The 17,321-nt window shown below is 40.1% G+C and overlaps 2 protein-coding genes and 1 long non-coding RNA gene across 13 annotated transcripts in view; 1 reads left to right on the forward strand and 2 right to left on the reverse strand.

Annotated features, from left to right (window-relative positions):
• The window catches only part of SEC31A (SEC31 homolog A, COPII component), a 70,514-nt gene extending 66,614 nt beyond the window's left edge, over window positions 1-3,900 (reverse strand). For 8 of the 9 annotated variants that reach the window (XM_087434509.1, XM_087434508.1, XM_087434506.1 and 5 more), the window contains exon 1: window positions 3,755-3,900. The gene's annotated coding sequence lies outside the window, so the exon portion shown is untranslated. The remainder of the gene's footprint in view (window positions 1-3,754) is intronic. The other variant, XM_087434503.1, reaches the window with a different exon arrangement.
• A 4,519-nt stretch (window positions 3,901-8,419) lies between these two features.
• On the reverse strand, window positions 8,420-14,004 carry LOC106801851 (uncharacterized). The gene is made up of 5 exons (XR_015552942.1): window positions 13,857-14,004; window positions 13,098-13,194; window positions 10,853-10,926; window positions 9,606-9,891; window positions 8,420-8,460 (listed from the first exon to the last, which is right to left on the reverse strand). It is a non-coding gene; the product is annotated as an uncharacterized LOC106801851 (long non-coding RNA).
• A 91-nt stretch (window positions 14,005-14,095) lies between these two features.
• Window positions 14,096-17,321, forward strand: part of THAP9 (THAP domain containing 9) — a 29,378-nt gene continuing 26,152 nt past the window's right edge. The window contains exon 1 of one of the 3 annotated variants that reach the window (XM_087434512.1): window positions 14,096-14,335. Coding sequence is in view for 2 of the 3 variants with exons in the window: in XM_004430893.2 (XP_004430950.1) it covers window positions 14,256-14,335 (80 nt within the window). In the remaining variant the exon portion in view is untranslated. Of the gene's footprint in view, window positions 14,336-14,902; window positions 17,027-17,321 lie in introns of those variants that run through there. The other 2 variants (XM_004430893.2, XM_087434511.1) reach the window with 2 other exon arrangements.

Consider the following 17,321-nt stretch of genomic DNA (forward strand, 5'->3'; position numbering starts at 1 on the left):
ATTAAGTGTTACAACTTTTACCCTTTTTGGACTCAAAATTACTTAGCACACGGTGAGGTAAGCAAAGTTTTGCTTGATTGATTTTGAATGTTTATATTTAGAGGAATACAAATAGACTAATGAGCTAGAAAGACCAATTTCAGGTAAAACATTTAATTTTTAAATTCTTAACTGTTTAATGATCTTTTCTTATTTAAAAAATAGGGGAAAGTACTGTTAGCGGAAAAGAGGTTTTATAAAATGCCTTTAGAATAATTTCTACAAGTGAAAACCCCAACTGAATAGAATTACAGTCTCTCTAAGAGCAAAGGTACCACAAGGGTTACCTAATTCATGAATACTTAGTTAATATGTAACATTTACTGAAAGAGAAAGAGACAAATTCACAGGAACATAAAATGGTTAAGTGGTAATTCAAAGCATTTATAAAAATCTACTTCTTGGCCTTAGTACTCAATATTCCACGAGAAGCAGTTCCATTTATTAACCTGTATTGAACACAAGGCTTCAATACCACCTGCTAAAAACAAAAAAAATCAATGGCCTAGAACTACATTATGTGGTCTGAATCTAATTAAACAAGAGTACCATAATCTACCTATTGCAAGCATTCTCAAAACTACTGAGAATGCTATGGAAATACAGCCTCATCTGGATGCACGTGTATTCTTTCTCTTAGAAATGATCATTCATTTAGTTGTAACTAATTTTCTTGAAAATATGAAGTAAGAAGGCTTAGATTAAACCATGTGTACTTCCCAAGTGAGACTTGCTTTAAAAGCTTTGTGTGGGGGCCGGCCCCCGTGGCCTAGTGGTTAAGTTCGGCACGCTCCTCTTCGGCGGCCCAGGTTTGGTTCCTGGGCATGGACCTACACCACTCATTGGCAGCCATGCTGTGGTAGCGACCCACGTACAAAATAGAGGAGGACTGGCACAGATATTAGCCCAGAGAGAATCTTCCTCAGCAAAAAAAAAAAAGAGCAGCTTTGTGTAATTTTTTCAATATTATGTGATTAGAATTCACACTATGCAGATTTGTTTTATTCAAGACTATTTTACACAGAACATAATAACTTTGAAAATATAAAAAGAAAATTGTGAAGATAGTCATCTATAAGACAATATCTGTAGCACAGCAGTTAAGAGCGTGGAGTCGGGAGCCAACACGCTCGGTTTAAATCCCAACTGCACCATGTCCCAGCTCTGACTTTAGGCATGTAAGTTTACCTATGTATGTCTTGGCTACCCACTTGGTAAAATATCTACAGACGGTCCCTGATTTACGATAGCTCCACTTACAATTTTTCAACTTTATGATGGCGAGAAAGCAATATGCATTCAGTAGAAACCATACTTTCAATTTTGATCTTTTCCCGGGCTAGTGATATGCGGTATGATACTCATGATGCTGGGCAGCACCTGAGAGCCACAGCTCCCAGTCAGCGACTCAATCTCGAGGGTAAACAATGGATACACTCACAACCATTCTGTACCCACACAACCACTCTGTTTTTCACTTTCAGTACAGTGTTCAATAAATTACATGAGATATTCAACACTTTTTTATAAAATAGGCTTTGTGTTAGTAATCTGTCCAACTGCAGGCTAATGTAAGTGTTCTGAGCACACTTACGAGGTAGGCGAGGCTAAGCTATGATGTTCGGTAGATTAGGTGTATTAAATGCATTTTCCACTTATGATATCTTCAACTCACAATGGGTTTATCAGGATGTAACCCCATCAGAAGTTGAGGTAGATTTGTACAATAAAAGTATCCATGCCACAGAGTTGTTGTAAGAATTTGCACAGTGCTTAGAACAGTGCCCAGCATGTAGTAAATAAATGCTTGTAAATGTCAGCTATTACCAAAGTCACAATTTAAAATGTTTATCCCAATAAATCTTCAAGAATACATCTCTTGAAGAAAAATTTATGTTCCAGAGTAAAACTTTCATTTTTTTCATCCAAATTTTTCTCCACGATCATTGCATGCAGTTAAGTGGAAACTTTCCGCTTATTTTCTAAATGCTAATTTTGTGAAACAATACTAAAACCCAACAGTACTATCTCTAAAAAAATACCAACCTTACAATGATATATAGAGAGCTGAGCCATACCTCAAAAAGTTAAAAGTGAAAGAGGCAATAGAATTGGAAACTCTGACTCCCAAACCAGGAATACAATCCCTAGCTGGCAGTGCCTTAATAAAAATCCATCTTGTGTGGGCAAAATATCTCATTATGGATGGGCACATGTGTTCTAGAAGATTTATTCAGTGTTATCAATGTTCTAGGCTCATCTCAACCAAATCAAAGAAGCAACTGTGCATTGCTTACTGAACTAAATAATGTCATCATACTCATCTGCAATCTAATAAATAAAACTTTTTGAGCTGAAATTAACCTAAGAATGACAATTCTAAAAACAATGTAAAAATCAACTTAATAATACTACCTTATATGAGTTTTTAACTTGGGATACGTAAACCTCATGAAATGATATAGTTTTGTATATCATTTCATTCATATCATTTCTATATCATTCCTATACATGTATGTGCATTTTTCTAGGAAGATGATCCAATGCTTTCACCAGATCCGCAAAAGGGAGTGAAATCCCAAAAGGTTAAGAACCACTGTTCTTCACAGTTTACAAATTTCTTTCTATTCTCATGTTATTAGCTTCAGAAAAGAACCTGTTTATATAAAATTAAGCAGTATAATTCTGAATCCATTCCAAATCTCATCTTTCCCAAATAACCTTAGATGTGTGTAACATAAATTCACAACCACAAAAACACTTCAAGTTATCCAAAAGTTCTTAAGAGTCTACAAATCTTTCCCAGAGCTGTAAGTGGGGACAATGAGAAACAAGGAGCACAGAAGAACCACTAAGAAAAGGTGAGTAAACTTTAGCCAACACTAGAACAATCGATATGTACAGAAAACGTAGGCTAGTATGATACAAGGACGAGGCTCTAATTATGGATTAAATACAGTTACAGTTGCCGACAAACACAATGAAATTTTAGTCTTCTGTAGTTAGAGAAGGCAGTTTAGGAGGAAGGATTTGTCACAGACCATCACTGCAATTTCAGAAAGACCTACGTAAAATTAGTTCCCTGAGCTCACAGAAAAGTTTATAATGCCTACAAGCTCAGGCAATATTTTGATTTATTTTACACCTGCCCCGTAATTTAACCTCTTATCATAGTAATTTACTAGCAAAAACGTACAACACTTAATGAGACTTCCTTCGACGTACAGGCTGCGATCTGCGACTACTGTCCTTAAAATAATCCAATCCTGGTTAAATCACAGTAGCCCTCAGTTAAAACTTAGGAACCTTCAAATTTGGCAACAGTTGAAACATAAACAAAAAATCCCGACCAAACTAAAGTCAACCAAAGTAATCCTAAGGTTTGTTTCCTTCCCTCGCCCTTGGGGACCGCACCTCTCTGTGCCCAAGGGTCTGAAGGTCTCCTCACCTCAGACCCCAGCTACCAGCCCCGCAAAACACCCTGTCGCCAGCCTTAGGGGCCGATGCGGACCGGCGCGACGCCCGACGCGGCCGTGACGCCAGGCGTCGTCCTGCCGGGCCCGAAACGAAGACCAGGGGCGCCCTGCCACCAGAGACCGGGCCGCAGACGAGCAGGGACCAGCGGTGACCGAGGCCAGGGTCCCCGCTTTGGCCCGGGATCTAACTCAAGGCCCGCGGGCCGGGGAAGGGGGCAGGAGGGAATGGGCGGACGCACCTGGCGGGGACCCTCGGCGACCAGTTCCTGCGTGAGCGCGGCGCCCGTCAGACTCTCCCAGCATTCGCCGCCGCCCCTCCTCCCCGCCCAGGGCCACCTCCACGTTCCGCTCCAACGTGGCAGCCGCAGCCCCACCCAGCTAGCTGGCGGACGCTTCCGGGAGCTGCGCCTCGCCCCGCCCACTCCGGCGCGCGGCCCACCTCGGCACTTCCGGAAGCCGTGGCAGGCCGGGGGCGGAGCGTGCGGCGCTGGCGGGCTTCGTGCGCGCCTGTGAGGCCGGGTACCCTTTCGGAGGGGCGGCGCGCGGGGCGCGGTGGCGGACTACGAAGAACCGGCCTCCTGGGTGTAGCTGTTTGGCCGAGGACAGACCGCGGCCCGCAGGAATGCCACGTAGCACCAGTCCTGTGAGACGTCAGCAGCCCCCGCGACACTGCCAACACCAGACAAACCACGTGAAAATCGGGCTGCAAGGGCCTTAATGCAGTAATTTGTGTCTGGGTTCTGAAAATTGCTTACTTGGTTCGACAGCATTGCGTTTTGAGCACTTTTTTAAAACCAGAGGATCTGGTCCTACTCAAAGGCTGTTGTGGACAGTTGGTTATTCCAGAGGCGTAGGGGTAAGGTATTCCAGTTAGGACCCTGTGGTCCTGTTTGGGATCTATTATTTGCCCTCAGTCCCTGGAAATTGGCTAATTTCGCCAGAGCCTGTCATCTAATTAGTGCGTTGCCTGAATGTCGTTTCTAATTTACGGTTACAGCGAAGTAAAGCCAGAGGAAAATCACTTGCTCAAGTACCAGAACCTGGATTCAACCCAGGTCTCCTAACTTCTGGACCAGTTCTCTTCCCATTACACGGATCATTCAGTCAACTCTTTCCTAAAGCCTTTTCTAAGCGCCTTCACTGGATGTTTCTCTTTCTTGTACATAACAGGTAAAATATGCGAGACACTATTTAAATACTAGAGAGTAGGCATATTTTTATAGTTTCACTGCACTCTTTCCAACACCCTTTCAGTGTCTTGTACTTGTACTTCAATTTAAAAAGCAAGTTTTTTTCTGAAGGAAATAGACCAGCTCGAGTGGATTACTTAAGCTACAATAGCTAATTTCTAGTGTTCTAAAAAGCCTTCCGTTTTTATTTATAGCTGCAAGGACTAGTTTACCTAAAGAAGTGACAATAAAAAATCCCTAAACAGAAAACACTGACCTCCCTACTGCCCCATTCCCAAAACACCCCCAACTACATATAAGTGTGCATTGGTATGAAAAAAAGGGTTCATTAGAACAACTCTCCCAAAACAGCGCATTCTTTGGTATGATTTAATACAATCACACAGTGCAACTACATGTTCCTCTTGCGTTAAGTCAAACTATAAACCTTCCCATCCCTCACCCCCTTCTGTAGGCCCTGTGGACTAAGAATGGCAAAAAAAATCTCATGACATGCAAAAATTATATGAAATTCAAATTTCAGTGTCCCATAAAGTTTTATTGGAACACAGCTATGCTCAATGGTTTATGTATTGTCTACTGCTATTTTAGTGCTACAAGGGCAAAGTTGAGTAGTTGATAGAGAGACCATATGGCCTGCAAAGCCTAAAATATTTACTATATGGCCCCTTACAGGAAGTTTACCAACCCCTATGCGATTTGACAGGATTTTCCCTACAAATGGATTAATTTCAAAGTCCAAATATAAGACATTCAATATTATAAATTTTTAATTCAAAGCCTTCTTATAGTAGCACACCAAAGCACTATGAAAAATGTCACTTATAATTTATAAATGGTTATAAGGCTAAAAATAAACTATAGCCATTTCTAGATGTGATGTATTTATAGCTGATAAAATATAGACTCCCTAGCTTGTTTTAAATGCAGGCAGTTCTTGCTTTGACTAGTAAACTAAACTATGCAAAGCAATCTTAATCTATGGGATTAATAGTCTGTGATTGTTCTGTGACCTTAAAATTTGTCAAAACACTCTCTTGGTGTTAGTTATAAATGTAAAAAAGTAAAACTAATATTTAAAACATTAGAAACACTGGAAATTAGTGTTTTATTTCTTTACAAAAAAGTATCAAGAGTAGTTTGAACACTGCTTGCTTTCTTTTCATCATATAACTTATGATATGGAGCATCTTTTCTATGCCTCGGCAAATTGTCATACTCCTAAATTTGATCAGCTCCCAAAATTTTATCCTTTGAGCTTTCAACATCATGAAATATCTGAGAGTTCCTTTAATGTGAAGCTTTTCCACTGGCATCACTTCCTCTGAGACAAGTTCATCCTTTGTGACACAACCACTTTCCTCATTTATAACTGTATGTTCGCCTTCACTAAGTTCCTCTGGCTGCATATCTAGAACTGCTTCTTGAACAGCGGCGGTGTCAACATTCCCATGGTCATCTATATCTTCAGAAGTCCATTTACATCCCATCCAAATCCTGCAGTTTGGGACAATATAGTCTCATACTGCTGTGCAAAGCGAGGACTGCCTATAATTGTTTTTGATTAGTCCTCAATCCAAAGTAGAAGTAAATGCTCCATTTCAACCATAAGCAGCATTCTGTTCCTAGTGCAATTTAAACTGAAAGATGTTGAAGCAACTTTACCTTGTTTTTTATATTCATCAGATTTTTTAATATGGTTTGTACTGTAGCTTCATGTAGGCCTAGGTCTCATCCTATCTTTGCTTTGTTGTCGCCATTTTCAAATCTTCCGACCACATCCAATTTCACTTCCAGTGTTATCACTTTTTGTTTCTTTGCTGCCTGTCATCTTTGTTGACCAATTCTCTTTTTTGATTATCCATTTTTGTAAAATGTCACATGGGTTTATCACTGGGAGACAAGGAGGCAAAACAACTACATGCTTTACTATCTGTATGTGAACTAACAGATGGTTAGTGACCAGTCAGCAACTGACTCTGAAAGAAATGATGTGTAACTGGTTACTGATCATGATGCACGTCTTTTATTTGCATAACGACTTGTGGAATAAAGAGCTAGCAGCAAAGTTTATGCAACAATTCCCAGTTAGTACCATGGTAACTGAAATTTCAACTGTGTTGTTGGGGGACTGGTGATATTTAACTGAACGGTGAAAACTGATGTTCGTGCAATGTTGAAATGGTATAAAGGACCACCTGTAACTAAAAAGAAAAACCTGTATTAGTTCACACAATAGTCAACTTTTAATCGAATTTAGTTAACTACTAGCCAAGCCTAATCCTAGATCAAATAAGAACTGAAGCTTTTCTCAAAGGAATGCTAGTTCCAAGACTCTGAATTACTCATTGGAGCTAGAAGAATGTTTGCAGATAATGTAATACAGAATTCTTCAAATTAGGATTTGCAGACAGTCCAAAGACATCCTTTTGAGAATTTAGGCCCCTTCCCCTCATTTCAATCATCTTGAGGTCTGCAAAACAGTAAACTTCCAGACAACTCTACTATTGTCCAGATTGTAAAACTTTACAATCATCAGAAGGCATAAGACTGTATGTGTTTATAACTTATTCCATAGCAGCCAGTACCATGTTCACTGCTGCAAAACAATAGCATCCATCCCATTGTTGTTTTAGTTTTGTTTTTGAATGCATTTATTTTGTAAATCTTTTCATTAAGGACCATAAACAAAGTTTATATCACTTTTATGTTTGCAGAAATTTAAGAAATAGGAAATTAACTTAAACCAACATTGAGAATTCACAAGAATTTTTCCCCTTTATACTCCTCAAATTTGAGAAACACCCGAAGATAACATACCTAATTAATGACAGATTAATCTGGTATTAGATTTGAGATTCCCAGCTTCCGACCACCTGCCTATCTGCTGTTCTTGAACAAAGCTTAAGTTACACAATGGTCATCCACTGGCTTATCAAAGAGTCATTTACAAAATATCCAATAGTTCAGCAAATTTAAATCCTGGAACATATGCTCTCTAAGAATTTCAGGGGCTGAACGGTTACATCATTGTTTTTAAGAAAAGATGACTACCAAGGTTAAAAGTCTGCCCCCCACCCAGCCAAATGCCTATCCTGAATTGAATCTATTGATTTGGAAAATTATATTATTTTTGAAATCATATGTAATCTTTGAAAACTGAAAGAATAAGGAAAAAATTTTAATTGAGTACAATATCCACATCATGCTCAAATATAATTTTTTCTGTGTTCTTTTGTCAAAACTAATAAATTTATAAACCTCTTACCTTATATAAATCTTCAAATTTTTGATCTGATAAATCTGACAAATGATGTTCTCTAAGAAAAACACCCTTCCATTTTATTCCTAAAAGGAAAAACATTTATAGGCAAATCAATGTACAAAAACTACATCAAATCTATAAGCCTCATGATTTTCTTTTTCCATTATGTCCTCATCCACATATATTAATCACAACAAATCATGATGTGAACAGCAGTGGAAAAAGTTTAATCATTGGACATTTATACTTTCTTCTTATTTTCAATTTATACTCTAGTCATAAGGTTTTCATTGCTTAGTCTTTTTCTAAAAACACATAATAAATGCACATTTCTATAAATTTCGATTCTCTCATATAGAACACATAAGACCTCCCAATTTTACTATAAGTAGAAAAATTCATAACAAAGATAATTTCAAGTATATCAGTTATCAACTTTGCACAGATTACCTTATGCTAACTTGGAGGTGTCGTTTTCTCAACATCAAGCCTGAAATGGAAAGGATAACCACACCTTAATACATTCCAAAACTGGCTATGCCGTATTTTATATGTAATGCTTTTGTTATTACACAAGGTTTCCAATGAGCAGAAGCAATAAAACTTTGAAGGACAAGGGGGATTTAAAGGAAAAGTTGTCTTTGCTAACAAAGAATTCTGAAGCAGTGACAAAGGGATAAGAAGACTCAAAAGATTACACATCTCAGGCACTCAGAATTCTGCCAATGAGCAACATTCTGATTGCTTGATGAGGTCTACACTTTGCTCATTAAGAGGGACAGAAGCCCCTAGAGGCAGGGAAAGCAGCAGAAAGAAAAGGAAGTAACGTATAATCACCATATTGGATAAAAATCAAGCTTTGGGATAGAGGGCAAATTGCTCTAATGCTGCTGCTGCATATTTGCACCCTCACTCCATCCTATGTCAAATATTTGTGTAACTGCCTCAAAGTAATTGGACTACATTCCTTGAAAAACTCCACACAGAAATGTCAACCTTTATAAGTCAGTCTGCACCCCAAGAAAATAGGGGTAGGGATACTCAATTTCTATCTATAGTCTAGTTCCAATCAGCTTCTGTAACCACCTCCACCTAAGTGGAATTGGGAGATGGGTCCAGGAAAAATATGTATGACCAAGGTAGAGTATTCTCTGACTATAAAATGAACTTTCTTATAAACTCCCCAGAAACTTTGTGACAACATGGACGGACCTTGAGGATATTACGCTAAGTGAAATAAGTCAGATGGAGAAAGATAAATACTGTATGGTTTCACTCATATGTGGTATAATAAAACAAAACCAAAAACCAACAAATGAACAAACCAAACAAAAACTCATACGTACAGACAACAGACTGACAGTTACCAGAGGGGAAGGCAGTTGGGAGTGGTGGTGGATGACAGGTCAATTGTACGGTGACGGATGGAAACTAGACTTTTGGTCCTGAGCACACTGTAATATATACAGATGTTGAATTCTAATGTTGTACACTTGAAATTTATATAATGTTACAAACCAATGTTACCTCAATTTAAAAAAAAAAAAAGAGTAATTAAAGTGTGGTAGTCAACCTCCACGATGGTCCCTAATGATCCCCCACCTCTTGGTATTCACACCCTTGTATAGTACCCACCTGCACCGTACCAGGATTGGCCTCTGTGACCACAAGAAGAGGGCAGAAGTGATGTTATGTCATTTTCAAGACTAACTGGTAAAAGATAAGCTTCAATCTTGGCCTCTCTCTTGGATCATTCCCTCTGGGGGACGCCAGCTGTCATGCTGTGAGGACACTCAGGCGGCCTATGGAGAGGTTCACATGCTGAAGAAGAACTGAAGTCTTCAGCCAACAGCCATCAAGGAACAGAGGCTTGCTAAGTGAGAGAGTTTGGAAGCTGATGTCTCTTCTCTCCCCCTTCCCCCTACAATAGGATGAGTGTTTGTTGTTTTAAACTACTAAATTTTGGGTAATTTGTTACATAACAATAAATAACTAATAGAGGGTCACAATCCATATCCAAAAAGTAAAATGTACAACTTATGAATTAGCTGAAAAAGTCTGAAATTCTTACGAAAGGATCAGATTCAGAACTGTCTTTATATTTGGTCACCAATAATTTCAAAACCCCAAGGCTTTCTGAAGCAAAAAAACCCCAGAGAACTAAAAGGATGAAAAATTCAGGAAGAATATAAGTCAGTTACTAGAAATACATTTCATTATATCAGAACAAATAAAGGTTCTAGTAGAACTAGCTAAGAATCTGACAAAAGGGTAGGTGTTTAACAAGGAAGATAAGCAGTGCCAGAAAGCAAAAAATCTATTTGCTTTCATAGGGTTGTTGTGACAAACAAATATTGTTTAAAAAAACCCACAAAACTCTGTGTGTGTATGTGTGTGTGTGTGTATAAAAAAACGCTTAGCACAATGCCTGGCATGTAACCATTCAACAGGCATTAGCTGTTCTTATTTTTTCCAAAGTGACCAATTAATGAGATTCTATACCATAAAACAGGAAATTAGATTTCACCAAAGCCTTTATAAATTCATTTTTTTACTTGGACAACCCTCCATTTCCAACTCACCGCTATTGTTCCAGGAATACTTAATACATTTAAAAAAGAAATATAGGGGCCGGGCTGGTGGCGCAAGCGGTTGGGTGTGCGCGCTCCGCTGCAGAGGCCCGGGGTTCACGGTTTCGGATCCCGGGCGTGCACCGACACACCGCTTGTCAAGCCATGCTGTGGCGGCATCCCACATAAAGTGGAGGAAGATGGGCATGGATGTTGTTAGCGCAGGGCCAGTCTACCTCAGCAAAAAGAGGATTAGCAGATGTTAGCACAAGGCCGAGCCTCCTCACAAAAAAAAAAAGAAAGATATACTACCTCTCTTGTATCTTTCAAGTAATTATCTTCCAAGACTCAGGAATCTTTTTCTGACATCTCCAAGAATATAATTACTGAAAAGAGAGAATTTCTTTTAAATTACTTTGTGCAATGGTCCGTGCCTTTTGCAAATAACATCTTTAATACAGCTTACATATCCTCATTTACATATTCAATAATCACAACAGTTCATTATGTGAACAGCAGTGAAGAGGCTTAATCACTGGATATGAAGTTACTGGAGGAAGCAAAGACATAATCAAATGATCAAACTGAGAGCCTCAATGTCACCAGTACAACAGTAAAAATAACAAAAAAAGCATGTAAAAGTTATAAACAAATGTAAAGATACATAAATACAACTGAAAAAAAAAAAGATTCCATTTATAAGGGATTGCATACTTCCCTATCCAGAAGTACACTAAGAATACCTAGGACAGTGAGCCCTGTGGCATCTGTAAAGTGAGTTGGTTATTTTCATTTAACCAGTCTACATTTCAGTAAATCTCTTCTGCAGCATAGTAGTTTTCAGCGACTCATTTGTAATTAATAACTAGAAGAACGCAATCAGAATAATGTGAGAGCCACACTGTTTCATCTTTCCTAGGAGAGCCACATATCTGGAATCCAATTAAGCAGAAAAGAAAAAAGCCCTCCTTTTCTCTGTACTCTGATGCTGAACTGGCAGGAGTACTTTTAACTCTATCTTAAAAAAATGAAAAATGAGTGCTGCACCTGGGGGTCCCTCCCCCACAGCACCCACCTCTCCCAAGGCTCTCAGCAGGTTACACGACCTCTGAACCCATTTTAACAGAGCCTGTTAGCCCAGAGCTCCACTTCCATCTGTGATGTCTAGCACCCCCAGCAGCCTTGCTTTTAACACACCCTATAGCAGTCTCCATTTAAAGTTACCTTTAATGGGGAGGGAGGGAATAAGAGTACTTCCCAGGTACTAATCACTGGTTATTTTAGAGATTATCAAATTGCATATGTTTTGGGTAGTCAACCCTAACCCTATTCTTCCCATAAGCCCTGCTTCTTTCAAATGCATAATTTTGCTAAACATGAGGTTTTTTTCAGGAACACATATGACATTATAGCAGAAACACATCCATCTATTTGTATGCTAGGAACTGAAAAGACAAATGAACCTTAGACATTGTCCCTGCACTCTAGAAACCTCCGCTAGCAGGTTCCTTACAAACTTTAAGTCCTTAAAAAAAGGGAAACCACCACAATGAGAAACCACCTCACACCCATGAGAATGTGGAGAAATTGGAACCCTCAGCCATTGCTAGTGGGAATGTAAAATGGAGTGGCCACTTTGGAAAAAAGTCTGGCATTTCATCAAGAGGTTACACATAAGAGTTAGTAGATGACCCAGCAATTCTACGTATCCTCAAGAGAAACGAAAACGTATGTCCACACACAAATTTGTCCAGTAAAGTGCACAGCAGCGTTATTTATAACAGCCCCCCCAAAATGCATGTCCACCAACTAATGAACGGATAAATAAAATGTGGTATATCCATACAATGGAATATATTTTGGCAATAAAAAGAAACAAAGTACTGATACATGCTACAACACGGATGAACCTTAAAAACATCCTAAGTGAAAGAAGAGACAAAGGGCCACATATTAGTTTCTGATTCTATTTACACAAAGTGTCCAGAGTAGGCAAATCTACACAGACAAAAAGATTAGTGGTTTCCAGGGGGTGAGAGTAGGGAAGATATAAGGTATAACCGCTAATGAGAATGGGGTTTTTTGGGGGGGTGGGGGTGATGAAAATGTTCTAAAATTGATTGTGGTGATGGTTGCACAACTCATGAATGTACTAAAACCCACTGAATTGTACACTTTAAATGGTTTAATTGTATGGTATATGAGTTATACCGCAATAAAACTGTTACCAAAAAAATAAGGCAACCAACTTTTTCCTTAAAGATAACTGAAAATTGTTATTTATTTCTATTAAGCCTCATTCTGGCCTTAATTGGTCGAATGCTAGAAAAGTTTCTAAGAGTCTAACCAACTGACAGTGATTTAAATCCAGGTCCTACCCTTTGCACATCTTACAGCCAAGCAAGCACATCAGCCATGGACCAATTTTCCTCAAATTCATGGACTATCCTTAGGCCATGTGACTTTCAAGAAAACTACATAAGCAAAAGCTCTGTTAATTTCAGTCAAATAAGACATCAACATACTACAGTGGAAAGTAGATGTAGATAAGTGATACCTTGAGATGAGTCTTTTTGGCTGCAATCTGGACAAAGTAAACAAAAAGCGGAGAAAGAAGCAATCTTGTTTGGAAATGTTGGAATCGTTCTTGCGAGCTAGAGAAGGAAATGAAAAAGTTACAAATATTTCTGTGTTCTATAATGGGCCTCCAACGTTAAGCACAACAGAAAGAAACCACTTACTAAGGATCTCTTCAAAGATACAAAATAGAAACTATGGCCTACGTTGGCCCCATTTTGTTTCTTCTATGAAAACTGAAATCTCATATCGTATAACCAAGACATCATTGTAAGATCTGTCTCACTTCTGAAAGCTGTCCACGATGCCCCACATCCTAACCAAAACCATATCACTGCCCCTCCTAGTACCGCCCACTGGACCGTGAGCTTCCCCAATGGCCTTACCTTATTTCCTTCTTAATTCCCCCATTGTAGAAAAGGGTCTTGCAGAAAACTGCTCGTTGCGTTAAAAATCGAGGTATCCTCCTATTGGACTCATTCAAGCTCCTTTGGGGTCACATACCTACCGCCAACCATACCAACAGCTCTTACATTATCTCCGCATCAGGGAACTACCAAACAATACGCATGGAAAAGACGTGCCTCTCAGTAAATAATTTATTTTGGGCCCAATTTTGTCTTCAATTTTTCTAAGGCACCGCGTTTATCCCTGTCCCTCCTATACCTTCCTGCCGTCATACCCTCCAGTCACTTCAGAGCTCGCACCAGGAGACCCATCGGCACCCCCCTGCATTCACCTCAACTTTGGTCCTGCCTCTCTGCTTCGCATTCTCAGGATCGGCCTCGCAAGAAGCGCGATGGCACCGGATTTAACCAGATCGGGTGAAAACAGCAGGAACGTGAACCCATTTCAGCAAAATCTACTCACCACCCTCGAAGAGAGGGAGGAGCGGTAAAGTGCTCGTCTTAATACTCCTGGCCTTTCCGATTGGCTGCTGCGACAGGACGTGGCCTGTGATTGGTCACGGCGTCAAGCGCAGCGCCCACGGAGAGGACGGGTGGGAGCCCCGCGCCTTAAGAGCCCGCCTTTCCCGACAAATAAAGGTCGCAGTCGACGAGTCAACGGGCGGAGCTAAATTTATCGTGATTCATGCTGTCGCGGGGACGCCGAAAGTGGAGCCCCCTTTAGCAAGAAGATGACCCGAAGTTGCTCGGCAGTTGGCTGCAGCACCCGGGACACCGTGCTGAGCCGGGAGCGCGGCCTCTCCTTCCACCAGTGCGTGAGAGCAGCCTCCAAGCTCTCTTAACTCCCAGCACTGCCAGGCGGGCAGTAGGCCAGTGTGGGGCGGGGCCGGGCAGTGCGTCGCGCCGTCGGCGTGACGTGGCGTGACGTGCGTATTGTGGGGCGGGGGAAGGGACCGGGGAAGTTGGAGGCTCAAGGCTCTTCACGTGTTTGGCGCTCAGTGTCTACGTCCGAATTGCTGGTTCTTTCTCATTGCCTACCGCTTGCGTAGTGGCTTTTAGCGAGTTACTCGGAAGGAGTCCTGCTTCCTTTCGGCCTTTTTATTTTTTAACGAGAGGAGACGGAAAGGGAGAGCAGTTCGGGAGAGCTGTGGAAGTCGTGCACTTCCATCAGTGTGTGGCTTGCTCGTGAGCATGGGTACAGATCAGTTTTCACCAGTACTGCCTGTCATTGCAAGTTGTTCAGTTAGCCGAGCTCTGCAAGGCCGGTCCGATCTGGCTGGATGTCGTCATGGCAAGGAAGTTTCATTTGGCTCAAGAGGGGGGCAGATTTTCAAACCAATCTAGTTTGAACCCACATCTATAATCTAGACTGGTATGTAGGTCTTTCAAATCAATGTGCAAGGCACAGTGGGAAGTAGAAAAGTGGGTAAAACAGATCCTTATAGACTAAAAGAAATGTATGTCAGAAAGAGGTAGCCTATTAAGGTAATGTGAGATACCGAGTTAAACCATTGACAAAGCAGTTCTATGAGAAGATCAGAAAGAGCTTTATGGGACAGGTGGTATTTGAGTTGGACCTTGAATCTTACCTAGATCGCGGAGTAGGGGTGGGATGAGGATAGCACTTAAATAGGAATAGCCTGGAAACAGGTAAAGGGATGGAAAGTGCAGGTATAATATGGAGGAGTGGAAAAAGTAGCTTGGAGACAAATTATTTAAAAAAAAAAAGGTTAAGGAGTTTCAACTATGTATGGTAGGCCTTTTGTAGTCATTGTTTTGTTTTTTAAGTAAGGCTGGTTCCTCCACCTAAGTTGTTATAATTGTATCCTTTCCTTCTCGAACTCTGGAATTTTTTTGATCAATTAGTTCCTGTTCTCTTTTTATTTTAAATTGCTGTCTCTACTAATTACTTGCCTAAAGTCAGTGGGTATGCTCACATTACTTCCATTTTTAAACACAGACACACAAACTCTTGAGCCTCTCTGCACGTCGACACTGCTGTACCACTCTCCTTCCCTCTATAACCAGGCTCTTCAAACCAGGAGCATACACCTACTTCCCTAAGACCCCATTGACTTTTCAACCTACTGTAGCCAGATACCTGTCACCACTGCTCAAAAAAACAGCACTGACAAAGGGTCACCAGTAATCTTGCGAAGTGAGCACTTCTAAGTCCTTCTCTTGACCTCTTTTTAACTTTAAATCATATTAACTACTCCTTGAAACTCTCACCTCCCTTGGCTTTATGGACACACTCTCCCCCTAGTTCTCTTCCTTTTCTCTAATTTTCTTCCTCAGTTTTTTGCTGCCCTGCTTTTCCTGTGTCTTCTTCATAGGTTCTTTTAATAGGGAAGAACTTACGTATTGCTTTTATTTGTTTTATATATTGAAAGCCAAAGTAAGACCTGCGTAATTAAAAAAAACAAAGTGATGCAATTCTTACAGTAGACTCCTATGAGTCTTCCAGCCTGATTTCTTACTCATTCATTCCATTTTTCAGATTCCTGGAAATTATTTTTCTAAAAATACAAATGTTATCATGCTGGTTCCCTAAAGGGAGGATTTTAATCCCCTGGGCTCTTCAATGCCTAAAAGACAGAGTCCAAGCTCCTCTGTGAAGCCTTTCCTCATACACCTCTCTTCCAGCCTGAATATCATGCCCTCTCTATTTCTGTTGTGCATGTGCGCTGAATGAAACAAACACGTGTTTATGTATGAATGGGAAGGAATCATCTTTGTCTTCCTGACACCTAGGAAGTTATAAGAAGGGCAGGAGAGAATAGAGACAGGAAAAGGAGTTAGAATACTATGGTGTTAGTCCTAGCAACAAGATAGTGTCAATCTGAAATAAGGGCTCAGCAAAAAGGTAATATGGGAAGGAGAGAATTAGTCAACTTGCAATTGCCTAAAGCTGCTGTCTTCAAACTTTTTGATCATTGAACTCTCTCTATAAAAACAATTTGAGTATACACCCCTGAAATATGCATAATGACTTATAGATTACATATGTGAAGTGATGTACTAATATAGATTATGAAATATAAAAAAGGATGGGGCAAAAAATTGAATAAATTCTAATATTTTCTTCAAATCTCAATAGATGAGTACAGACTCCTGTGGTAGCCACTAAACTGAAAGATGGATCCAGAACTTAACTAGCATGCAAGACCCTTTGTGATCTGGCCTCTAGCTACCTCTCCAGCCCATCTGTAACCACTCCACTCTCCTTTCAACCCTCTCAAGCCTTGAAATTAATTTATTTTCAATGCTTTATCAGCCAGTAAGATCCTAGTAGTTAGCTCTGTGTTTTTGCATCTGTTTGGAGTGGCCACTATCTATCTGCATGGCGAACTCCTGTTGACTCTTCAGCTCGGGCTCTGATACTATCTCCTCGGAAGCCTTCCCCAGCATCCCCCAGCACCACCACCAGAGTTGTGAAAGAAGTTGCAAGGACATAGGCAAGGGGCTGTAGGTGAAAAGCACGAATCAAAATGACTCAAAGGTGTGGAAACTGTTTATTACGAGAATATCGGTGCACTGTCAAATGCATAAATGGCTAAATTCGAAATGGGACTGGCAAGTTAAAAATTAAAGTGACCTTTGATTCATTCTCTTTTTGTTGGTGTAAGGGGATTAAGAAACTTAATTTATTTCATAGCCAAAGAAATATGTGTGTGATAATTTGGAAGTTTTTGCCTGAATTGTTGTAATGATTTCTATTTTTAAACTTTTAATTATGAAACATTTCAAATACACTAGCAGGCAAAAAATTATATATATAACAAACACCTATTACC

This window comes from Ceratotherium simum, chromosome 8 (assembly GCF_057802395.1).
Source record: "Ceratotherium simum simum isolate JZ-2026a chromosome 8, ASM5780239v1, whole genome shotgun sequence".
NCBI classification, from domain to species: domain Eukaryota; kingdom Metazoa; phylum Chordata; class Mammalia; order Perissodactyla; family Rhinocerotidae; genus Ceratotherium; species Ceratotherium simum.